The sequence below is a fragment of the Biomphalaria glabrata genome, chromosome 1 (assembly GCF_947242115.1).
Source record: "Biomphalaria glabrata chromosome 1, xgBioGlab47.1, whole genome shotgun sequence".
In the NCBI taxonomy this organism is placed as follows: domain Eukaryota; kingdom Metazoa; phylum Mollusca; class Gastropoda; family Planorbidae; genus Biomphalaria; species Biomphalaria glabrata.
The window spans coordinates 43,402,954-43,429,582 of NC_074711.1; the positions used below are offsets into that span (position 1 = coordinate 43,402,954).

A 26,629-nucleotide genomic window follows, 5' to 3' on the forward strand; every position below is an offset into this window, starting at 1 on the left:
TTGTTTGATACTAACAATGGAAATTAATACTTCAATATTCACAGGTACGGCTAAATATGTAGAGTTTTGTCCCCTTAGATAATTGAACTCCTTATTTCTCCCATACTCATTTTCGGATCAAGTTGAGACTATAAACAATTATTTATTGTACCTAAGAAAGCAAGAATCAATTGAAAATTAACCAAATAGTCAATAAATTATTGGTAATAAATTGTTTGATATCGAATAAGGGAATTAACGTCTACATTATTGAAATATAGAGTTGAAAGTGTCTTTTTTTTTAAATATATATTTTTAAAAATATTTGGCTTGTTTTCCCTTTTATTTCTGAGAATTGCAATCTCAACGCAGGTATAGTCATTACAAATAAAACCTAGAGTCGATGCTTTCAACTTTCAAAGTAAAAACACCGCCAATTCGGTAATTCAAGATACATTAATTACTCATGTGATGAAGTTCTCGACAGAAAATCTATTACGGATTACATATAACGATATCATATTGCATATAGTGGAAAGAAGTAATCAGCACATAATCGGTCATCTCCAAATCATGTTCCCACTGTCCGTCAGTACAATGTTCACACTGCCCGTCAGTACAATGTTCACACTGCCCGTCAGTACAGTCCTCCCACTGTACTCTTCAAATTACTTTATTTGTAAAGCAATTTTTATTTTTTTTAAATCTCATGACATGAAACGGCGATTTAAATATTAAGTAAGAAAACGATGAATAAACAATAAAATAAAACAAGGTTACACAGACAGTTTGTGAGGAAACACAAACTCAAAATCGGCCCCCGAAGTGGTCCACCCAGGCAGGTAAAAAGGCAGGTTTTAGTATTTTCAGAAAGGACATCAGAATGAAATTCTATCAAAGACAAATGACATAGAAAAATGGAGAAAAAGGGTTGACATCTTGTGTGGTGCCGCATCGGTTCAGCAGACCAAACGATAGGTGAAAGTGAATGTGAAGTTAGATGTGAACTTGGCCTAACTGATGTCTTATAATAAATATCTAATTGATCTAATTGTTTTGTAAAGAGTCAATCTCTTATTCAAATCCTCAAGAAAAAAAACATTTCCATAAAAAAAAAATCCCCTTGGTTGAGTGTTCTATATCTATATTGAACCAGTGCAGTTCACGCGATAATGTGAAAAACTACTTATCAATTGTTGTTTTAAATTCTATCCAACTCAGGGGGGGAAGGGGTTTGGGGGTTCAAACCTCCCCTCCCCCCGAAATAAAATCCCCCCCCCCCGGAGGGGGAAGTCGGAATTTAGTGACTGATTTTTTGCTTTGTTTTTGTTTATTTTAGTTGAGATTTTAATACCAAACCATCACTTGCCCCAGCACAACCAAAGGGGTTTTGAGTTTAAAACCCCCTACCAGGGAGTTTCGAGTTAAAAAAAAACCTACCAGGGGGGGGGGGGGGGGGGGGTTCGAGTTTAAAACCCCTACCAGAGGGGTTCGAGTTTGAGGACAAAAAATACATCTTCAGTGTAAGAAAAAAAAAAGCAAATTATGCACTCAAAATGTTATGAGCGTTGCCAAAAGGGGTTTTGAGTTTAAACCCCCATTCAGAGGGGTTTGATGCAAATTACACACTAAAATTATTTGAACGTAGCCAATCCAATCGGGGTTTTGAGTTTAAACCCCTCTTCTACAGATGGCTTTTTTTTAAAGTTTAAACCCCCTCCAGATGGTTATGAGTTTAAGATCCCCCTAAAGAGCATTTTGAGGTGGAAAACCCACAACAGATGATTTTGACGATAAAACTTCTCTTTTCGATATAAAATCTAAAGCAAACTACAGTCACTTAATTCCAAGAGCGTATTCAAGAGAGGTTACACATTTTTACCAGTGGCTGGGCTCCATTAATAAACTGCAGTCAATAGTCATCTGCCGAAATTGAAAAACACTAAATGTGGCTCAACAAAGATGGCTAAGACAGATTTTAGGAGTCAGTTATAGAGATCAGGTCTAAATCAAGGAAATCATATGCCGAACTGGGAGTCGACCCCTTAATAAGATTGTGCGAGAGCGACGCATGAGGTTTGCTGGACATGTTCTCCGACAAAATGAATTGTGCATAAGAAGAGTTGCAATGATATCCTAGTACAATTTAGCGCCACACTTTCATGGAGGTCTTCAGAGCAGGTGGGAAGAGGCTTCAGACATTGCCAGTGACAGATTTTTGTGGAAACATCTTGCCGCCAAATCCGCCGAACGGCGCGGGAGGGTCTAAGTCAGTAAGAATAGCAGATTAGGTTTTTGAAATAGCTGGATAATACACTGTAGATACCTCAGAATATGCATTTTGTCAGCTTTCAATACAGGAAATAGTGCTTGGCGGCGGGGCTATGCCCCGCGCTCGGGGAGCTCCCTGCGCTCCCCAGACCCTCTTGCTAGCAAGCACGGGGAGTTTACAATTTTTTCACTAACTCCAGAAAGTACCTATTTTAGAGTAGAAAGAATGAAGTGTATGACGCCACTCATTCATGGAGGTCCCCATGGCGGGTGGGATGAGGCCTCAGACATTACCAGTGACAAATTTTTATGGAAACAGCTTGACATCAAATGCTCCGAACGGCGCGGGAGGATCTAAGTCAGTAAGAATAGCACATTAGGTTTTTGAAATAAAACATTTTAATAGCAGGAAAATGCAGTGTAGATACCTCAGAATATGCATTTTGTTGGCTTTCAATACCAGAAATAGTGCTCGGCGGCGGGGCTTCGCCTCGCGTTGGGGGAGCTCCTAGCGCTCTCCCAGACCCCTTGCTAGTAATGGCGGGGAATCTACAATTTTATGGAAACAGCTTAACAGCAAATGCGCCGAACGGCGCGGGAGGGTGTAAATCAGTAAGAATAGCACATTAGGTTTTTGAAATATAACTTTTTAATAGCAGGAAAATGCACTGTAGATACCTCAGAATATGCATTTTGTTGGTTTTCAATATCAGAAATAGTGCTTGGCGGCGGGGCTTCGCCCCGCGCTGGGGGAGCTCCTAGCGCTCCCCCAGACCGCATGGGCGTAGCCAGGGGGCGGATTTGGGGGTTCAACCCCCCCCCCCCCGAAATGAAATCCCCCCTAGAGGGGGGGGAGACGGACTAGTGACTGATTTTTTGCTTTAATTTTCTTTATTTTAGGTGAGATTTTAATACTAAACCATCACTTGCCCCAGCGCAGCCAAAGGGGTTTTGAGTTTAAAACCCCCCTGACAGGGGGTTTTGAGTTTGAAACCCCCTACCACGGGGGGGGGGGGGAAACGCACTTTAGTGACATGTTTTTTTGCTTTGATTTTGTTAATTTTAGGTGAGATTATAATACTAAACCATCACTTGACCCATCTCAGCCAAAGGGGTTTTGAGTTTAAAACCCCTACCATGTGGTTTTGAGTTTGAAACCCCCTACCACGGGGGGGGGGGGTGGGGGGGGGAAGACGTACTAAACCATCACTTGCCCCAGCACAGCTAAAGGGGTTTTGAGTTTAAAACTCCTACCAGGGGATTTTGAGTTTAAAATTCCTAACATGGGGGTTTTGAGTTTAAAGCCCCCTACCAGGGGTTTTTGTAGTTAAATCCCCCTTTTCTATAAAACAAAACACACAAAAAATGCAAACGATAATCCCCAAATTCCAAGTGCACAGTTAAGGAAGATTTTGATTTAAAAAACCCTTCCAAAATTTACGATAGACCCCCTCTTCGATATGAAAAAAAAGCAAATTATGCACTCAAAATGTTATATCTTACCTTATCTTATATAATACAGACGTTACTTCAAAAAAGAAGATGATTACGTCCTACGAGGGTTACGTCCTATGAGCGTAGCTAAATGGGTTTTGACTCAGTTTTAAGTTTAAACTCCCCTCCAGTGGAGTTTGAAGCAAAAAATACATCTTCAATAAAAAAAAAAAAAGCAAATTACACACTCTTAAATCTAAGAGCGTAGCCATATGGGTTTTGAGTGTAAACCCCCGCCAGCGGGGTTTGAAGTTAAAAAATACATCTTCAATGTAAAAAAAAAAAAAGCAATTACGCACTAAGATGCTATGAGCGTTGCCAAAAGGGGTTTTTAGTTTATATCCCCCTTCACAAGGGTTTGATGCTAAAAAAATAGCTCTTCAATATAAAAGAAAACGCAAATTACACACTAAAATTATTTGAGCGTAGCCAAGCGAATAGGGGGTTTTGAGTTTAAACTCCTTTCCTCCAGATGGTTTTAAGTTTTAAAATCCCCCTACAGAGCGTTTTGAGGTGGAAAACCTCTATCTTCAATATTACTCTAAAGCAAACTACAGTTACCAAATTCTATGATCGTAGCTAAATGCGGTTTTGAATTTAAAAAACAACAACAAAGTCCTGAGATTTTTAGTTTAAAACCTCTAACAGATGATTTTGACGATAAAACTTCACTTTTCGATATAATATCTAAAGCAAACTACAGTCACCCAATTCCAAGAGCGTATCCAAGAGAGGTTACACATTTCTACCAGTGGCGGGGCTCCATTAATAATGTGCAGTGAATAGTCATCTGCCGAAATTGAAAAACACTAAATGTGGCTCAACAAAGATGACTAAGAGAGGTTTTAGGAGTTAGTTATTGAGATCGGGTCTAAATCAAGGAAATCCTATGACAAACTGGAGTCGAACCCTTAGTAAAATTGTGACAGAGCGTTGCATGAGGTTTGCGGGACATGTTCTCCGACTAAATAAATTACGCATAATAAGAGTTTCGATGACATCCTAGTACAACTTGGCGCCACACATTCATGGAGGTCCTCGGAGTAGGTGGGAAGAGGCTTCAGACATTACCAGTGACAGATTTTTGTGGAAACAGCTTGACGACTAATGCGCCGAACGGCGCTGCAGGGTCTTAGTCAGTAAAAATAGCACATATATTTTTGAAATAAGACTTTTTAATAGCTGGAAAATGCACTGTAGATACCTCAGAATATGCATTTTGTTGGCATTCTATGCCAGAAATAGTGCTTGGCGGCGGGGCTCCGCCCCGCGCTAGGGTGAGCTCCTAGAGCTCCCCCAGAGCCCCTTGCTGGCAATGGCGGGGAGTCAACAATTTTTTCACTAACTACAGGAAGAACCTATTCTAGGGCACAATAAACGTGTTCCAAAAGAATGAAGGGTCAGAATGTAATAAAGATTATGAACACACACACACACATACATATATACAAATTTTTTTTTTCGCGAGGGGGGGGGGGCGGTGGTTATCACCCCCCTAAACCCCCCCGAAAAAAAATCCTGGCTACGCCCATGCCTGACCCCCTTGCTAGTAATGGCGGGGAATCTACAATTTTATGGAAACAGCTTAACAGCAAATGCGCCGAACGGCGCGGGAGGGTGTAAATCAGTAAGAATAGCACATTAGGGGAATCTACAATTTTTCCACTAACTCATGTAAGAATCTATTCTGGGGCACAATAAACGTCTTCCGAAAGAATGAAGGGTCAGACACACATATAAATACACATAATTTTTTTTCCGCGGGGGGGGGGGGGGGGGTCGAGGTGGGGGGGGGGGGGAGAGAAAAAAAATCCCCCCCCAACCCCCCCCCCCCTCGAAAAAAAATCCTGGCTACGCCCATGAAACTTATATGCATACTAAATAGATTAACATTTTTTTGTGTAAATGTAGTAATAGTATGACAGAACTTATCCAACTTAGCAATACAAATGTAAAAAAAATATTTATTGACAAAAAATCTAAAACCGTTTGCATAAATGTGTTAAAAATATGGTACATGGGAATCTCCCGTACTAAAGAGACATCCGTGTTTGTTACTATTAATAGTGAATAGTTGTAAAAGTGGTGTATTTTTATGAAAAATCTCATTGCATAGATAATTTTTAAAATAAGATGGTTCACTTTCAGAAAAGAAAAAAAAATAGCCGTTGCATCAGAACTTTGAATGATCTAAAATATCATGATGTTCGATTTTAATTTTCTCTTCTAGTTTCTAATATCTAAACGGGACGGACGGACAGAAAAGGCCACAAAAAACAAATAGCGTCTTTTCCCATTTCGGGGGCCGCTAAAAAAAGCATATCTTGATAATCCATGTCCAAAGTTTCCTGCAAACTAAGTGACAGATACACCCCATCTCATCATTAAATTTTTACATGAATGCTATTTTTAATATCTAGTTCCTTTATGTATCATAACTAATAAAACTGTATTATAACTAATAAAACTGATCTATTTTATTAAATTATTGGCGTCTACCCATTGTCCTCCTTACACCTCTACATCATGCACACACACACACATTTTGTTTTAAATAAGTGGCAAAACGCTAAATAAACGCTGCTAAATTTGCAGTGGCGTAGAGTAGTATAAACTCACGAGGATTCTCCTTTCAAACACTGACTTCCACCAGTGGCTTGCATCTTCTGTTGCGCCCACGTACTCTAAAAAGACGTACCAAACAGTATGGAGAAACTGTAGAGTGTCAACACTAAGATTTGGTAGATACAATCTGGACTTCTCTTTCATTCCCTGAAACACGTGTGCAAAGAGGAATAACTATCAAAATCTTAACTTACAGTTTACAAACGTTTCTTAAGAACAAGGTTACAAAGATAGTTTGTGTTTAAACACAAACTCAAAATCGGCCACAGAAATAATAAAGTCAGGTAAAAAGGCAGGTTTTACGAGTAAGTTTCGAAAGTCTTTCCGATACTATTGTTTTGTTAGTCCGACATGATACCACAGGATACGAAGATTCATTAATGTTATCATTTTTACATTGTTAATATTCATATTTATTCAATACACTTATAGTTATGAAGATATGAATCAACGTGAACCTGACCAAACTGATGTTATTAAATGATTATTTAATTGATGTTAATTGTTTTGTAAAGGGCCAATCTCTCAGTCAAGACGTCAAGGAAGAACCTTTTTCCTTTTGGTTAAATGTCTAAGTGTATTCCATGCATTATGGTCTACATTGTACTGAACTTAAATTACGAAACACTGCTTATTAATTTTTTCGACATACTAAAAGCATTCTTTCTCTTTTAAAACAAAAGTAAAAACTTTAATTAAAATGTTGGCCTTAGTTGCTTGTAAGATTCTTATCCATTTGTCAATCTATTTGTGATGATAAAAGTAGATAAAAAAAGGTTATCCTGACAAATCCAAGAAACTTGATTCATACTTGAAAAGAATAAGAAAATGTAGAATAAAGAAATTGAACTATTTGTTTATATTGTAGCTGAATACTACAATTAATGTGTAGAGCCATATTTCATTATTTGTAAGTCATTTGCAGAAAGAGAGCCTAATGCTTTGGCGGTTAACTAACTGAATAATGACAGCTTTGCAGTAATGTTAGAGGAGCGGATGGATCATTTGTCATTTTTAGCGGCCCCCGAAAGGGGAAAAGACGCTATTAATTTTGTGTGAAATGTCTGTCCGTCTGTCCGTCCGTCCCGTTTAGATCTCGTAAACTAGAAAAGATATTGAAAATCCGACATCACAATATTTTAGACCATTCAAAGTTCTGATGCAACGGCTACTTTTTTTTTCCCTGAAAGCGAAAATTCTACTTTTTTAAAATCAGTTATGCAAGCAGTTTTTTTTTAAAAAGCTAATTAGTATGCATTATAAGTTAGACCTAATTTAAAATGAATAGTAATCTTGTAAACTCCATTTTCGTAAACATTTATCATAATATAGTAGAAATTTTTTTTTTTTTTTTTTTTTTTTTTTTTAGGATTCTATTATAAGATTGAGCCTGTTCGTAACAATTACATTATTTATTCCGAACCAAGGGTCCCGGGTTCGAATCCTGGTGAAGACTAGGATTTTCAACTTGTGAGTCTACCCAGCTCTAATGGGTACCTGTCATTAGTTGGGGAAAAGTAAAGGCGGTTGGTCGTTGTGCTGGCTACATGACACCCTCGTTGGGGCAATACACAAGATCTGTTAGCCTTTTTTCTCCATTCTTATCTCTCATTTGTCTTTGATATAATTTCATTCGGATGTTCTTTCTGAAAATATTGAAGCCTGCCTGGATGGACCACTGGTCGTGCGGTTTGCGCACTGGACTGTCGTTCGGATTTATCGACGGTCGAAGGTTCAAACCCTGACTGCTCCCATCCCCCGTCGTCCTGCGGGATGTTTGGACTAGGAAGTAAACTATCTTCAACTCTGAAGGAACATCCGAATTATGTAAAACATTTTACTTCGGGGGCCGATTTTGAGTTTGTATTTCCACACAAACTGTCTTTTGTAACCTTGTTCATTTTGTAATTATCTATCTATCTATCTAGAATTGATAATAATAGATAGGCTTTTAATGCCGATACAAACCTTGTGATTTTCCATTACACCTAGATTTACTAGAATCTAGCATCTAGTACCCAATACTTATCTTGTAGACAACCAATGCAACGATTTTTTAAAAAAAACTTGGTTTTAAACTAACCAATGATTAAAAGTAGTGTAATTAGAATTCTCTAAATTATGAAATAAAAACAAATTCAATTTATTTTCTTTAAAACGGTGTCTTACCAAAAAACAAAAGAAATTCCCAATTATGTGTGCATTTTTTATTGCCCTGATAGTTCCATGGTTAGTAGACATCGGGAATATTTATCCAGCCATGTTATTTAGAAGTATCTTAAAAGTAGGGCGTACGTAGTCCAACTCTTTTAAAAAGTATTTTAAAAAAAAAAGAGAATTGTCTTAGTAGGCCTAACATTGACTATTTAGTTCTCGTCTGTTCCAAACATTGTTCGGCAGTCTGACAAAGGATGCACTGGCCTTAGCGATACGCAAGTCACCACAAAAACAAAGCTAGGGGTCTATCGAGCTTTCTTCTTCCCCACATTGCTTTATGCCTCAGAAACGTGGACAGTATACAGAAAACATGCACACAAAAAAGAGCCACTTCCACATGATCTGTCTCAGAAAAATACTGATTGTTAAATGGCAAGAAAAAATACCAGATACTGAAGTCCTTCGAAGAGTGGACCTGCAAAGCATCCACACAATCCTGATGCAGTCCGTCCCAGCTGCGATGGGCAGGCCATATCTGCAGATGGAAGACTCCAACATCCCTAAACGGCTTCTGTATGGCCAATTAAGGGAAGGGAAGCACTCACGAGGTTGAAAAAGAAAATGCTTCATAGACACCCTTACAGTTTCTCGGAAAGCTTTCAGCATTGGCCCTGCGCTGTGAAAACTGCAGAGGACAAGAGGACACCGCTGGCAGAAGAAAAGCGTCAAAGAAAAAAAAAGCAAGGCCAATGACACTAGCTCCAGCTGGAATAACCATCCCAGTGTGCAGCCGAACATTCCGGACTCACATACGTCTCCCCAACCACACGAGGAGGCACAAAACCCCAGTGCAAAGCCCTCAGACCCACCCCCCTTTGATGACAAAAGTGGTAATCATTGAACCACGATGGACGAACTATATATAAATATATATATATATATATAAATATAAGATAAACTCTCCAATCCAAAACAGTCCTAACTGACCAAATTTCGAATGCGTTTGACCTAAAATTCTAAATCAACGTCATTCTTTTTAAGAGTATCGTGGTGAGAAGGACATAAATTATAAATTGATTTTTTTTTTGTTCCACGGCAGTTTCAAAACTTCACATTTTAATTAGGAACTAATGTTGCACTGTCTTTCAAAAACAAAGATCAGGTCAAAGTGCATCTGAGCAATACACCACGAAGACCTACTAACGCAGATGAAGCCGTTGCCTGCCAAAAAGGAGGTGAATTCGTATTCGATGACATTAGGTTCAGTGAGAAAAAAATATCAAATTTTTGAATCATGTGTATTTGATGTTACTGTACAGTGAGGGTATTGAAAAATGTTCTAAGTTTTAGACGTCTTAAATTTGCTTTCAATTTCCACATCAAAGTATTAAAATAAGTATTGTACGTTTCAACCACTTCACAAGAAATAGCTTCACCTTTCAGCAAAGGAAAATGATAAAGCCTGTTTTCACTTTCTTGCCTGGAGAAATGGGATCGCTTTGTTTGAAAAGATGCACATACACGTGCAAACAACAAATAGTAATAATGTCGATGTCAAACATGAAGTCTATCTTTTACTCCTACAGAAATATCAGAAACAAAGTCACAATCAACATCCTTCAACATCCTTCATGGAACATAACAATTTCTTCCTTGAGATTCCTTATTCTTCTCAATACCTTTTCCATGCTAAACCACGCCGATACTATTTTGTTACCGATTATCAGAATTTTTTGTTTCCCAATCTTAAAGTACTTTTCGTAATTGCCACTGCCTGTGATTAAGACCCCTAGTTCTGATGAGTTTGATCCCTGAGATAATTGGGTCAATAACATATTTGATATTCAATGAAGCTTATTGTAAATTTGGGATAGTGTTCTTTAATTTTATTAACAAACCTATTTTTTTTGCAAAGCAAAGCACGGACACCATCAGTTGTTGCACTTGCCACATTCTTCCTTGCCAACTGTACTCTTTCAACACAGTTCTTCATACTATTGCTGGCCTGAGTTTGCGTCTTTGAATGTTCGACATATTGCCAATTAGAATAATCTTCGTTTACTTTCAACGTTTTATAATGACATGTAGGGTCAATGTTTTTTAGAATCTTCGTCATAAAAATCTGAAGTTTCAATAGTTTATATAGATATTTAAAATTTTATATATATATATATATATATATTTATAATCTGAAGGCAAATCTAATATTTGTGTGTGTTCGCGGGCCGCATAGAACGCTCCGCCCCGCCGTCCGTAATTTGCCCACCCCTGTTCTATAGTCATGATGTGCTTCTCTATCTCACCCAGGGCCGGTCCTACAGATTGCGGGGCCCTATGCGAAACGAATTGCGCGGGGCCCAGTCTGGGTAGGGATAAGGATAATAAGTGAAAATTAAAATTTTGTATTTGAAAAACAAATCGTCTTTGCATTTTATTCATACTTTAGTAAGTACAAAATTAACTTTACTAGCCATCTACAGTAGATAGTAGTTCTCTAACAAAACCCCATAAACATTCAGATCTGCTTTTAGATTTACTATCGACTAGCACAGGGGTGAGCAACCTTTTCCTATCGAGGGCCGCATTACAAAAAAAAATAATTGGGAATGGGGGGCCGCATTATATATATATATATATATATATATATATATATATATATATATATATATATATATATATATATATATATATATATATATATATATATACTTACAACTTTAAAAGATACGCTAAAAAGCTGTTTATAATGTCTTTTAATTCACATTTACACTGTGATATGGAATTAGCGATTTCTGAAACTAATTTTACTTTTTTTTTTTTTTGATTTTGTTATCGTCTGTTTACATCTCACAATGTCACCATAAATGAACAGTTGTACTTAATTTGAAGTGTTGAACTGTTTAGACTCGTGCTTAATGTTCCAGAATTGTGGAACTAGCTTACTAGTTATCTTTATGACTGCTGTCAAATTACAGTCAGTCGGCATCGATCTGTTCCTACACTTGTTTATTTTCAAACAGAAAAGAAATGTTTGTTTAGTGATGTATGTGCACAAACTAATGTGAAAGTGTAGCAGCAAAGTTTTTTAAAGTGTGGAAATATAGTCTCTGGCACTCATGAAACTTCTGTGGAATAATTGAATGGATCTTCTCTTTCAGTTCATAATTTGCTTGGAGGTATGTTCTCTAGAGCTGATTCAGCTTCTGCACTAAATGGTGAGCTGAGTGTATTGAAAACTGATTCTTGACGTCTTAAAATTAGCTTTCAAATTCCACATTCAAAGAATTCAAATAAGTCTTGTACTTTTCAACCTTTTCACTTGAAATAGTTTCACCTTTCAACAAAGGAAAATGACAATGCCCGTTTTCACTTGATTGCCTGGAGAAATGGGAAAGCTTTGTTTGAAATGATTTAACATGCACATAAATTTCATGTGCAATACTTCCGATGAAAACATGAAGTCTGTCTTCAACTCTTCATTAGAAATAGAAAGTCACAGTTAATGTCCTTCAAGGAAAATAACAATTTCTTCCTCGAGATTCCATTTCTTCTCACTACCTTGCCCATGCTAAGCTAGCGGAATGTTTTGTTTCCTAATCTTCAAGTACTCATTGGAACTGTCTGTGGTTAAGATCCCTAGCAGTGATAAGTTACATTACTGGGAGTATTTGACCAATAATATACTATATATTCAATTCAGCTTGAGCAAACTTTCCCGTTTAAAGTTTATGGTTGAGATATCTTCTTTAATTTATTAAAAACCTGCTTTTCTGTCAAAACACGGGCTCCATCAGTTGTTACACTTGCCATCTTGTTTCAAGCTAGCTCAAGACTTTCATCGCTGTTCTTCAATGCATTGAATAAAATAGTGGCCTGAGTTTCAATCTTTAACTGAATTTGTCAAAATATTGCAAATAAAAATAATCTTCGTTTACTTAAAAACTTTTTTAGAATGACATATAAAGACAATGTTTCTTTCGCCTCAGAAATTGCAATAATTTATATAGATATTTCAAATTAGCTTTTTTTTTTTAAATATTTGTATTGTTTTATATGTATAAACTGTGGGCACACCTGATTTCTGTAGGTGTCCACGGGCCGCATAAAACAGTCCGGCGTGCCTCATGTGGCCCACGGGTCGTAATTTGCCCACCCTTGGACTAGCAAAATATCGCTTTTGTTGTTTTTCTTAAAGAGGTCTTGATAGATTTAGATCTATATTTGTATGCCAGTGACTATTAAAGTATTTGAACTTCTTGTTTCGGTTAAAATTCGCATTATTTATTAGCCATTTTTATTTAATGAACGCTAACAATGCCTTTAAAAAAAAAAATCGCGAGTAGGATTGAAGTGGTCCATATAGAATGGGAGCCCCAAAAAAATGCCAATTTTGTCTATTTGTAAGGAGATTAGCATGAGTTTTTATAAGATTTTAATAATTTCAGGACATGTTCATGACTTTTGCGTAAATTTTGCAATTTCATGAGAATTCCAGGAACATTAGAAATCCAGATGTAGACTAGATCTATATGATTTTAAAAGTAGCCTTATCTATCTATCGAACATTTTTATCAATCGAAATTAGAACTAGATCTAGTAGTATGAGAACCGCTGATAAAAGTAAACAGTTTAACACACTTTGTACTTTAACCTTAACCTTTGACATCTTAACAAGATGGATGCCTACTTACTGGAAGAAAAAAGTTTATAAAAGTACATTGTAAATTAGTAGAATGGGAGAACAGTTACTTATAGCCGCTTTATCGTTTCTTTTTCTACCTGTTATTATAGTAGTTGCTCTTGTCATTATTCTAGCAACGTGTGGTACATCAATTGGAATACGAAAAGCTTATGTGAAGCTTATGCTGAAAGTTTTTGAGGTTGGTGAATTGAAATTGTTGAGAATGAGAGTATTGAGAGGCTCACTGACTGAGTCTGACTCAGAAAGTTGAGCCTCCGCCGCCTCAGAAAGCTGTTTTGTCTAGATTTAGTCTACTCTAGAAGTAGAATTAGTCGAATGACTAGATATCTAGATGATTCTAGATCTAGAGTCTATATAATAATAATAATATATATAGATCTAGATAAATTAGATAGAACTATCTATATAAATTATAATCTAGATAGTAGATCTATAAATCTATAGCTAGAGTCTAGTTAGATCTAGTAATCTAGTAGATCTATATAGTAAATTCTAGTAGATTGTAGATCTAGATCTATATCTCAAAATTATCTGGATTCTGTCTAGATAGTAGTATAGTGCCCTATACACAAAAAGTGGTTTCATTGCATAAATATATATGATCATATTATAAGTAAATAACTATTTTATCACTGAACGCCCTTCTAGTAGTGTAGTAGATCTACTACTATGATCTAGATCTAATTATAATCTAATGTTCAAGTTAATAGATGATTAGATCTAATCTGTAAGTTAAGTGTAGTAGTGTAGACAGTAGTGTCAGACATTATTCTAATATCATGATCATAGTAATCATACTCATACGATTCTACTAGATCTATGTAGATCTAAATGACAAAAAGAATTTTTGAAAATTGAATAATTAGTTCAAAATAATCAAAAGTTATTAATTTTTTAGTTAATTATTTTGACCTCTTCTTTGTCTTTGTATTTTCCTTTTTTTTTTGTCCTACTTTTGGCTGTCTTGTCGTACATTGTCACTTTGAATTTTTAAAAATCTATATAGATCTAAATTATTCTAAATATTATTTAGCTTTTAAATATATATATTAACATTTTAAGATACATTAAAACTAATATTCCTGTGATTATTTTATGTTATTGAACTGTTAATTAACATTATGAAATAATATGTTCAAGGCATTCATGGCCACTCCACCCCCCATCAAAGTTGCATTCGACAGAAACAATGCAAATGAGAACTTTGGAGGCATCACCAGGAAACAATAAAAGAATGTTTTTTTGCTGTTGAAAACTGAACTTATAAGAAGTTGCTTGTTGGCGATGGGTGTACAGCTTACATTTTTCACAATTATATCCAAAAAGATGTTGAGTTGAAGCTATTGTTCTAAAACTGTTCAACTATTATTTTTTAAATTTATACTGTGTAAATGAAAGCTCTGAAATATTTCTGTCCATCTGTGGTTATTAATTATCAACAGTTACTAAACCAAAGCAAAACTGGATCCATAGCTCAACTTATAACTGGCAATTGATAGGATGCTCAAGCTATTCCCAATATTGAAAGTGTTCATCCTAAACTAAAAGAACAATTTGTCAGAAGTTTATTTGTGCTTTTTTTTTTGCATTTGTTAATGTTAGTGTTTCCTGTAAAAAAATTTAACCATTAAAGAGGAAGAAAAGTCTCTAGAGGTTTGCAGTACCTTACATTTTATAAAGCAAATTCTGCAAAACTGGAAAAGTGTAAGTTTTCTTTGATTGAAGATGAAAGAACTTAAGAAGACTACAAAGACAAACGCCAAACATTTGTGACACACACTCAATCTATATACAAAGGAAGCTTTGAATATTTAACAAAATGGATGGGAGTCTCAATAATTTCCAGTACTTTCATTGGATGTTTCCAAATACCTTAAAACATTCAATGATATATTGCCAGGCATACAGTACTCAAAGGAAAGAGGTACACGATGTTCAATTGCTTGATCAATTTGAAAGTATTTGCAGGACAGAAAGATACTTTTTTTTTTATATGCTTTTTCATGAATAGTGCTGTGTGTATATACAAAGTTTTTAAGCCTTTACCTTTACAGTTGACATGTAGTCTAGATCTACAATCATATAACTTTGACTTTGCCGATTTTTCATTAGTTTTCTAGACGGATAAATAAATAATAGAGTGCTGCAAAGGGTAACATATTATTAGTACACTTATTTTTTGAGGACAGTTTAAACTTTGTATCTAATAAATATCCACATATTTGTGACATTGGATGGCTAGTTGGATGGCTAGTTGAGTTAATCCATCCACCATTTTGGTCTCATTTAGGCTTGCAAACACAAAGTACCAGTGCCTAGCCCTGGTGAGCAAGACAATGATACTGAAGAAGAAAATGAGATCAAACAAGACAATACACTGTCAGATGCCAAACAGGATAATGAAGGTATCTTACATATTTATTTTGAATAAATACTTTTCATTGGTAAATTATCAAACTTTCAGAAAAGCAGATCCTTTTTTCTTTAATAAAATCTACTGTAACATATCTATATATGGTATTTTATAATTTATAAATCAGAGCCTCTAAATCTTAACATCTACAAATAATTGTGTCTACATTATTATTTCTAACTACAATAATTAAACATTACTCGGAAAATGACTACACTTTTTAACAGATTACATGAAAAATATTATTTCAGTGTAATACTGACAGATTTAAATCATATTCTTTTAGCAAAGACCTATCAAAATTAATCTACTACAATTATGAAAAAAATATAGTAAGCATTTGAAACAGCTTAGAGTTTTTTAAGTAACTACATTTTTCAATGATCACAATTTTAAAGTAGACACATTTAAATCATAGATTGATTTTGAAAGTAACATTGTTTCAAATCTTGCCATATAATTAAGAATTAAGAATATCTGGAAACTTGGTATTTTGAACAAAGGAAATAGATTATTAGAAACTACAAAATATTTAATTTATTTAAATGTTTATCTATAGTTATTAAACCCCATTTCTTTTGATTATTTCATCATTACACAGATCAGGCGGATAAGAGTTCTAGTTCACCTTCAGTTAAAGGCTTGGAACAGTTGGATTTTGGAATGTCTAAGAAAGAATTTGAACTCTCTGATGTTATGACTTTTGCTAAATTTGGAATGGAGGTTTTTAATTTCAACTTGTATCTTAAGTGTTTTCATTTTATAAATGATTGTCAATAACGGAGCATTACAAATAGAACTTGGACACAAAAAAATGTATTGATTTAACAAAAATCTTTTCTTTCTTGTGTTATTTTAAGGCTATTATAGATGATACTGTGACCAAAAGGTTTTCAGCTGAAGGTAAATTGTTTTCTCTTTATTGAGGCTTGTTTATAGAGGTTTAATACCCAAACTATTCACATTTCATCCTTTAGTTTAATGCTAATAATTAGAATTATTAATGAGTTTAACTAGTTAGTTAAATTTTAATTTATATGACTAAAGTGGTCCATAAGACATGATGTTTTATGGTCATACCTAAACTTAATATATTCAAATAGTCCTGGCAGTGAAGGTGTTTGTATTATTTCCTCAACACGATTGTTACCAATAGTTTGAAGAAAATATTTTGAAATACATCTTATTTACTAAATAGCACTAGTGCTTGTGATTTATGCTAAAATATTGCAACATAATTAAATTTATTTATATGATTATAAAGATTTTAGAATAACTGGTAATTTGTACATTCTATTGCTTTTACATTTTTACGTAAATCTTTTCTGTACAAATTAACTTTGGTTGTTATAGTTATTCTAATATGTTTTGCATGGTTTGACAGAGTTACCTTCTTGGAATCTTTTAACTAGAACACAAAAAGATCATCAGTTTATGAGGTAGATATTTTAGAATTGGATTGAAAACTTTAAAACAAAGATTACAGTTATTAAAAAAAAAAAATTATATAGGAATATCTGAAGGTCTAGTATTATTATTAAATCATTTTTTTTTACCAGCATACGACTAACTGCACTTTGGTGTGTTGGCTGCTTTGTTCGTTATGCTATTCTTCTTCCATTTAGGTAAGAATATAGTTTTTTACTTGTTTGGTACATTTTCTTCTTTGGTTTTAAATTCATTAAAGACATTTTTATTATGGTATTTTTCTTTTTTAGTTCTATACAGTTTTGAATAGACCTTATAATTTAATACATAAAATTTAGTTATATTTAAAAAAATAATGTACTCATCATCAACAATTTTGATAAAAGATGGTATAAATAATCCTTCAACTATATTGCTACAAAATAGGGTATACCTAGATTTATTTATTGGTTTTTGTCAAATTAACTCCATTACGTAACCTTGGTTTTAGCAGGTTAGTTTTAGATCTGAATAAAGAAAAAGTTTAAGGAGTATTTATCAATCAAATCATCACCATTTCATAAACTTTGATAAAATTTGAAACTAGGCAGATTATTATTTAGTATTCCTTAAATAAAATTAAAGGAATAGGTTGTTTTTTTTTATAAGCTTTGCTAATCCTTTTAGAATAGACCAGGCACCATCATGTTTCAGCTGTGTGGCATTTTACGTCTCAAGAGACAATCTTTTCACTTTGCAACATTTTGTGTGACTAAAGAGGCCAATCCTTGATACACAGCTGCGGTCACAGGTTGAGCATATGTAATCACCAGGCGCCGTTGCATTTTCACTCTTCTTTCTGCTGCTGTTGTGTATGGCATCTGTTTCAGCTACTATAATATAATATGTACAACTCTTATAATCAATGTACTGTACTGTATAAGTCAGCAAATTGGGTAACATTAACAACTTATGCTTTTATTTTTCTTCAGAATAACTATTGCCTTTATTGGAGTGATGTGGCTAATTATATCAACAGCTTTCATTGGATACTTAAGGGAAAGCAGGTGATTATTATGTACATATTCAAACCTGTTTAGACTTCATGGCACAGCTATTATGAGCTGTATAATTGTTATTTTTAAGGGATTAATTTTTAATTGAAAAGATGCAAAGTAACCAAATACATTTTATATTTATAAATATTTTTTTTCTCAGCTTTAAAAGGAAATTGAATGAATTCTTCAGTTTAATGAGTTTTAGAATTTTGTGCAGAGCATTTTCAGGAGTTATCACCTTTCATAACAGGTAGTTACAAGACTTACTATGTACCTATTACATTTGTTAAGTAATTACAATGGCAATGTCTTCAATTTCGAAGCTTAAGGATGAGTGCCATGTTTCACATGACTACGTTAACTCAGTTGCCACCTGCTTATTTTCCCACATCTCATGCCGACAAAGCCAGTGTTTATTAATACAGCATCTGTTATTGCTGTAAATATAAGAAATTGAAATGACCATTATTTCAATATTTGTGCATTTTCTCACACTTCTGGTGTGTGTTTTGTCTCACAATTAGTGTGTGTTAAAAGCTTTTATTTATATATATATATATATATATATATATATATATATATATATATATATATATATATATATATATATATATATATATATATATATATATATATATATATATATATGCAGGACTCCTGTTCTAGTTTAGATTGTTATTTAAAACATTAAAATATCATGTGTCTATACTAAATTTAATTTACAATCATTTTATTATAGAACTCATTATGTTACATGAGTTAGTGATCCATGAATTGCTGAACCTGTTGATTAAGCTGACTCTAGCTTTTAGCTAAATAATTTTGGGAAGAATCTAAGGATTTTTTAATACAATGTTCTTTTTAGTTTTTCTTATTCAATTTAACTATCAAGAGATTTTTTAAAATTAAATACAAACATTAAATATTTAAACATAGCCAACTTTTAAAATATAATTTAATATTTATCATAAACTTCTGTTGGGACCTAACCCAATATACTATAGCATAGTTATTAAATAAATTAATTTTTAATTTGTTTTCCCAATGTCAAGATAAATGAAATCTCATAGATCACATTTTCTTGGCTCAAGTATCAATCAACACATTATTAAGTTCCTTGTAATTATAAGTAGACACTTTCTTTTATACATGTACTTACAATTTATTTTTTATTGTTGTTGTTGCTGATTTGGTAATTCAATTAGACATTATTTTTACAGTTTTTATACATATGAATGAATTTTTATTGATTTTATTTTATTTGATCATGTTTTACAACTCTTTTTGTAAGGGAAAATATGGCTAAAAATGGAATCTGTGTTGCCAACCACACATCCCCTGTTGACGTAATCATTTTGTCCTGTGACAACTGCTATGCTATGGTGAGAATTTTTTTCTTCCCTACAAATATTTACATTGATTAAAAAACAAAACATTTAGGGCTTCATTTAAATGTTGCTGTTTCACTTGGTTGCAGATTGGACAGTCACATGGTGGATTTTTAGGTGTGATACAAAGATCTCTGGCTCGTGCTACTGCTCATATTTGGTTTGAAAGATCTGAAGCTAAAGACAGAGGCTTGGTAGCCAGAAGGTAAAGTTACAGACCAGATAATTTAAAAAATATAAAAAATGTATTTTTAAACAAAGTTTTTGTGTACATGCCTCTGGCTTAAAGAAGAAAAAAAAAAGAAAATACTTTAAGAAAATGTTTTAGGTCTAATATTTCTCTGGAGAAAATTCAAATTGTATGATTCTGGGCATGAGGCTTAATGAAGGTTGAAACATTCCTCTCATTTCTAGTTTGTATGAGTCTATACTACAAACATTTAGAACTTGACTTCCTTACCTCTGCTTACCTTACCAAACAGCTGGAAGTTACTAGAATAAATTAACCGTCACAAAATCAATTTTTCAAATGTCAATAGGGAAAATCTCATGCTCCCTAAGTAAGATAGGCTTACTTTTTCTCAGTCAGTCTTATGCTATCAAAATCAAAGGGTGAGATCAACTGAAACCTGTCTGTGGGATGATTGATGATTGGATTGAAACAGTTGTTCACAAGTCTGTCATCCATGTTTTCAATAAAATAAGTTCTCTACAGACCATATGTAGGCTTAGTTTGTTCCATGTTGGAATAATGTCTGACTCTAAATTGTCAGGAAGTTTCTCTTGTCCATCTTGGCAAACTATGATAGAATTGTATTTCCATGCTACACATTTTATTCCAAAGATTGTGGAGCTTATGTGGACTATTGCATATGCACGACATGGCCTAAAATTGTGCCATAAAATCTAAATCTTACATAACTTTTTCAAGTTACTGACATAAAAAATATCTCCCTTTATCTAAAATGATTATCTAAAATGTTAATATATTGGTAAAACCAAACTCAAATCTTGTTTATTGTTTGTTTGTGGATTTGGTGAAACTGCATTTAACAAGTAAGGGATGATGTTATGAGAATTGTATTCAAAAGTTCAACTGCTTGATCAGACAGACAAGTACATGTTAAAATTTTATGTTTACATGTATCTTGCATGTTTAGTTTTAAAAATGTTCTGATTGAATTTTATTATTTCTTGTTCATAGTTTCCATATTTTTTCCCCAGATTAAAATCACACATTGAAGATAAAAATAAACTTCCAGTTCTTATTTTTCCAGAAGGTGATTTGATTTCTTTTCACTGTATTTCTATTGACATTGTAACCTAAATTTTATTTGTGTTTTTTACTTAGACAAAATTGGTGAGAATTCATTTTCACTGTACAAAATAAAATGTTTTGAGTGTTGTACAAGTTGTAAATTTCAAAATGACTCTGTACAAATAATAAAGGAACATATTTATACTTCTGAAATAGTCAGGTCATTGATTACGTTAAGTTATCCAAAGTTAAAGTTAAAAGAAAAGTAGAAAAAAAGAAATGCGCCTCATGCGCTCCCAGACTCCACTGGCTTTTTGGGACTTGTCCCAGCACTCAAACCACTTTTCCATTTCTGTTTTTTGAATTATAGCCAGAGCATGATGAAAACTTAAATTGCAAAAAGAAATAAAAATAATTTCTTCTTCTACCTTAAGCATATATTAATATTGCTTGATGCCCACTAATGTATTTATAATGTCCACGAATATGTTTATGATGCCCGCTGATATGTTTATACCCACTGGTATCTTCATGATGTTTGCTGATTATGGGATTATGTATGTTAGTTATTTATCTTTTGTGTGTACCAAAAAGTTTTGGCAACCATTTCTAATTTGTCTGCTTGTTGTCTCCTCTCACAGGGACGTGCATCAACAATACATCTGTCATGATGTTTAAAAAAGGAAGTTTTGAAGTGAGCTCAGTCATTTATCCAGTAGCTATCAAAGTAAGTGCTCAAATTCTTTCTCCTGTCTCTTTTGATTGTAGCCATTTATGTGTCATTTACCTCCTGGTCAAGCTAGACTATGGGGGAGGAGTAAGCTTTTCAACTGTAAAATAGATGGTCACCTCCTAGTCAAGCTAAACATGGATGAGGAGTAAGGTTTTCAACTGAATAATAGATGGTCACCTCCTGGTCAAGCTATAAAGTGTGAGGAGTAAGCTTTTCAACTGAATAATAGATGATCATCTCCTGGTCAAGCTATAACATGTGTGAGATGTAAGCTTTTCAACTGAATAAATAGATGTGGTCACTTACCTCCTGGTCAAGCTAAACATGGGTGAGGAGTAAGCTTTTTAACTGAATAATAGATGGTCACCTCCTGGTCAAGCTAGACCATGGGTGAGGAGTAAGCTTTTCATCTGAATAATAGATGGTCACCTCCTGGTCAAGCTAGACCATGGGTGAGGAGTAAGCTTTTCATCTGAATAATAGATGGTTTTAAGTTGAAATCCTGGTGAAGGCTCAGATTTTTACCTAGGACTTAAAATGTAAAATGTTTTACATGTTTTTGATGTTCCTTCAGAGTTGAAGACAATTTACTTCCTAGTCCAAACTTTCCCAGGACAACGGGGCATGGAAGCGGGCAGATTTTGAACCCGGGACCATCGATACGTCTGAATGACAGTCCAGCGCGCAGCCATCTTTCCTGACACATAACTCCAATTGGTACCTGACTTTTGTTGCTATCACTTTCTGTTGAACAAGAGTGATATGTATCCAGCACAATATCCAACTGACTTTACTGTCCCTCATTGAGTCTCAAGGGTTTAGTAGAGCTGAGAGAACATAAAAAATATTGTGACATGCAGAAGGAAAAAAAAAATTTCCAGTACAATTAATCTCAGGACCCTCAGTCCAACAACCTCGATCTCAGTCTGATAATGAATAGAAATATTTTTTTTGATCCTCATTTAATCACTTTGTTTTTTCACATTTAATCACTTGTTTTTAAATCAATACTAGTTGAACTATATTTTAAACATGCATATAGTTATTTATAAAAAGTTTTAAATTTACATTTGGAAGCTTGCATCATATTTCACAGCATCTCTATACTATCAAAAAGTCAAGGTGTGTGTATAATTTTGGAATACTTTCATGCCAAATTATAAAACATATAGCTTAATTGGAGTTAGTATTCTGTACATCTTTTTTTTTTTAAATAATTGTTTCAGTATGATCCAAGATTTGGGGACGCATTTTGGAACAGCAGTAAACATAATTGGACTCAACATTTACTACAGATAATGTCCAGTTGGGCATTAGTTTGTGATGTATGGTATCTGCCCCCAATGACTAAACTTGTAAGTACCACTGGTCTTTTAGTTTGTGTTGTGTGCTACCTGCCTTTTGAATATCTTATCTTATAAAATACAGACATCAGATCTATAACAGCTTGGGGTTAGAGCATGGAGATGAAAGGCCCAAGAGAGATCTGAATGGAGGGATGTGTTGAAGCAGGCCAGAGCCCTCCATGGGCTGTAGCGCCACTGGGATAGATGGATGGATGATAAAATACAGACATAGCTTAAAAAAATAAGATGATTACATCCTATGAGTGTCCCTTGGTCAATCTGGTCATGCTTGTTAATCAGTGACTTAAACTCTGCCATTTTGTTGATTTTCTTGGCTAATTTTGGCAACCCTTTCCATCCTCTAATAGCACTAAGGAATAAAATGCTAACAGATGTGTATGTAATATCACATACTAAACAAAGAGCATGAAGAATGCGAGTACAATTGTAATTAACAATTTGATTTCAAATAAGAAAAATGAGAAAATCTGCTGTATATGTCACCTAGGGGAAAAAAGAGATGCAATCTTTCTTGCTTGCAAAGATAACTTCACGATTGTCTGATTATAATAAGTATTTCTATTTAATGTCTATAATGAAATCATTACAACTATTAAATGATTTGTAAAGTTTATAAAAAAAACACCTCTTTTTGTTGAAATGTATACAAAATATAAAAAAAATGACTAATGAACTTAAGAAAGGAACCATTGAAGTAGTTTGTAAGATTGTGATGCCTGCCTCAAAGAGTCAAACGTAACCTATGGCCTGATAATATTTCAAATCTATATTGACAATGTTTAGCACTAAAAAATGTAATAATTTTTTAATGATTAAAATTTTGAATGTTTGCTTTTTGTTTTTTAAAGGAGAATGAAGATGCTGTTGCTTTTGCTAATCGTGTGAAATCAGAAATAGCTAAAAAAGGTGGACTTGTTGATCTTGATTGGTAGGTTACATTTTTTTTAAACTCAGGATTGTCACTGATGGATTGCTCCCACCTCCTCCCTTCTTGGTGGATATATTCTCTGTTTTGTACAAGCAGTGAAATCATTTCCTACCCTACCCAAACTAGAGAAAAGTCTTAAGCTGTGTTGACAACAATACCAATTAGGCTTGGGGGGGGGGGGGGGGGGGGGGGTTAATTTTTTTAAAAACTTAAAGTTGGAAATATCCTATTTGTTGTTCTAACCTGTCATGACAGTCTAGTGCTTCTAACTTTATCTAGATAAATAAATGCTACTATGCTATTGATGTATAATAAAAAAATTACTGGCTTTCAGAGATTTGTTTATATGATTGAATTTTGCATTCTTCAGGGATGGAGGTTTGAAACGAGAAAATGTCAAAGAATCAATGAAAGAGGTGCCACAGGAACTATACAGTAAAATGTTAAAAGTGGATTAGTGATAATTTGTTGCTCATTATTATAATATCATTGTATATTTGCCTATGATAAACATAAAGAAAAGTTCATCTAAAACTATGATACCACATCCATAGAAACAAAACATATCCTTATAAATAACATAAGCTTATTCATTGTAAAGTTGGTGCTTTGTTTTAAAAAATGATGGTTCTGTATGTTTTTTTTTTGTTAAAGCACTTAACGTAAGTCCATCTCCATTTACAATTGAAGTTGGCAGCCTGACTTCTGCTGCTTGCTTGATCTTATATTCTCACTTTGAAAGAATTTGTTCCTTTTAGGTTTAGTTGTTTACAATTATTTCCATTTGTTTGTTATTTTATCATCTAAGTTATTGATTCCATTACTAAAACATGGCAGGCTGATTGATGATGATTGGTGAGAATAATGTATTTGTGATTGTGTATAACTTCATGAGTTAAATCTAAAAAATAACAACACATTTCTTTTCAGCTTTTAGTTTAAAATTTTTCTCCGCAGTATTTGATTTAGTCTGTGCAATAGATTGGGAGCTACAGTTGCTCATTGATCCTTCTACACTTTATGTTGAGAGACATTTTTTTTTGTGCTTGTCTTAGTCAAATAATTTGTTTTTACTTCTGAATTTTAATTTATTTATGCATGACTTGATTGTTTCAGGAGCTACATTGTTCCAAAAATTTTAGTTTAAATTTTAATCCAAATAAGACTTGCTTAAAAAAACAACAGTAGTGTAAAGGAAATTTTAAAACAGAACTTTATAAGAATTTTCTTTATAAAAAAAGCATTTTATTTCTACTACTGTACCTAAAATAAATAAGATTCACAGAACTTGGGCAACTACTAGTAAATTTCAGTTTACTAAAATTTAGAGAACTCATGAGCTTTAGAATTTGTTTTACTAGGATTTACAAAACATACTATACGGTAGTTGTTTTTTCCACAAGGCTTTTTGTCTTCCAAAATAAAATAGTAAGATATTTTGTTCTTATAAAATGTTAAGAGAATTAAAACACTTCATTACATTATATTTTTAAGAAGTTATCCGCCAATGCGCCACAATGACAAGGGAACTAGGGTGTATAGAGTTATCGGCATTTAGAAATAAAGCTACACAATAATACAAAATGATAAATCTTAGTTTCTGAAATTAAAACTTAGTAATAGTTACTAAGCACACACAAAATAAATTTTAAAGAAATTTGTTGAATTTAAGTGTAAATTAACTAGATAATAGTATTGATATTGGGGCCCTATGACATCATTTAGTTAAGCTGAAAATCCACTTTAGTTAAGTTTAAATAAAGATAATTACAAACATTGATTGTTGATAAGCTCCAGACATTAGGGTAAACTTATGATTCTATTTCTTATGTCTTGTGTAAAAAAAAATACCTGGTTAAATCTTTGCTAAGGTCATAATTATGTACTCTTTGTCAAATGTTACAAATCCACAACTTCAATTATATTTATAATATTAACTCTTTCTCTCCTAATCGACGATACCATTGTTGATTTTTACTTCATTAAATTAAATTAATATTTTTTTTTTTTTTAACTTGACTTTGAATTTTATAAAAAGAGCATGCATTCCCCTTTATTTCAATACCAAATACATTTTCTGATAACAAACAACAAAGCTATTGAAGCCCAATCATAACAGGGGTAGTGAAATAGTCATGAGCAAAATGAGGAATTCCTTCAAAGCATGGAAAAATAATTACGGAGAGAAAGAGTTAAAGCTGTCATACATTATTTTGATATGATTTGATCATACTGTTGTTAAAGTGCTAGTCCTAGTGCTTCATTGAATAAACTGATATGGTCAGTCAGTCCAAGTGGTAATGTTTCTGACAATGCCAGTCCCAATATTTCAGCGATATTGAAATGAAAGTAATGATCTTCATTGCATTAATTATTAATAATTTGTAACCATTACATAAATTTGCCAAGAACGTCATCCTTTTAGTGTTGTACTTATAATTAATATTTTGTCTTATTTTTGTATTTCAATCATCAAGCTATTAAGCATTTGATCATAGTGTCTAATGTATGTGAAGAATAAATGAAATTATTCTAGAATATCTGATCTTATCTTGACATGAATTTCAACTGGACATTCAGCTACAGAATTGTTTATGAAACATTTATTTAAGGAATGTGTAGTAGAATGTGTAGACTGCTAGTAAAAAACTTGTTTTTTTCTATATCACCATTTTCACAAGTACATTTTTAAAAAAAGGAGTATATATTAATTTCTGAAAAGTCATCAGTTGGAAGCTGTGTATCAAATTACTCTATTAGTATTTGTATACATGCTGTCTCATGATTGCTAAATAAAGATTGTTCTGATATTTATTTAACAAGTCTTGATTTCTTAAGACTTTTGGTTG

The 26,629-nt window shown here is 33.5% G+C and overlaps 2 protein-coding genes across 4 annotated transcripts in view; one reads left to right on the top strand and one right to left on the bottom strand.

Moving 5' to 3' along the window:
• Nucleotides 1-9,434, bottom strand: part of LOC106051650 (uncharacterized) — a 38,025-nt gene extending 28,591 nt beyond the window's left edge. For both annotated transcript variants that reach the window (XM_056037910.1, XM_056037904.1), the window contains exons 1-2: nt 8,338-9,434; nt 6,364-6,516 (exon numbers count right to left, since the gene is read on the bottom strand). In XM_056037910.1, coding sequence (XP_055893885.1) covers nt 6,364-6,516; nt 8,338-8,352 — 168 coding nt within the window. In that variant the 5' untranslated portion in view covers nt 8,353-9,434. The remainder of the gene's footprint in view (nt 1-6,363; nt 6,517-8,337) is intronic.
• Nucleotides 9,435-9,633: 199 nt separating this feature from the next.
• LOC106051657 (glycerol-3-phosphate acyltransferase 4-like) lies at nt 9,634-26,594 on the top strand. Of its 2 annotated transcripts, none has more exons than XM_013206862.2 (15): nt 9,634-9,761; nt 15,519-15,633; nt 16,243-16,364; nt 16,502-16,544; nt 17,026-17,080; nt 17,201-17,266; nt 18,041-18,115; nt 18,267-18,356; nt 19,398-19,488; nt 19,584-19,699; nt 20,719-20,774; nt 21,394-21,479; nt 22,712-22,840; nt 23,701-23,780; nt 24,151-26,594. In XM_013206862.2, the coding sequence occupies exons 1-15, from the start codon at nt 9,735-9,737 to the stop codon at nt 24,236-24,238; spliced, it is 1,239 nt and encodes a 412-aa protein (XP_013062316.2). In that variant the 5' UTR covers nt 9,634-9,734; the 3' UTR covers nt 24,239-26,594. The 2 variants fall into 2 exon arrangements, with proteins under 2 accessions (XP_013062316.2, XP_013062315.1); XM_013206861.2 differs by lacking the exon at nt 9,634-9,761 and adding an exon at nt 13,163-13,406.
• The last annotated feature ends 35 nt before the right edge of the window (nt 26,595-26,629 follow it).

Coding starts and splice junctions, on each gene's coding strand:
- LOC106051657 (XM_013206861.2), top strand. CDS start 13,260: ATGGGAGAACAGTTACTTATAGCCGCTTTATCGTTTCTTTTTCTACCT. Junction 19,489..19,583: donor GTGACAACTGCTATGCTATG/GTGAGAATTTTT, acceptor ACTTGGTTGCAG/ATTGGACAGTCACATGGTGG. Junction 20,775..21,393: donor AGTTCTTATTTTTCCAGAAG/GTGATTTGATTT, acceptor CTCCTCTCACAG/GGACGTGCATCAACAATACA.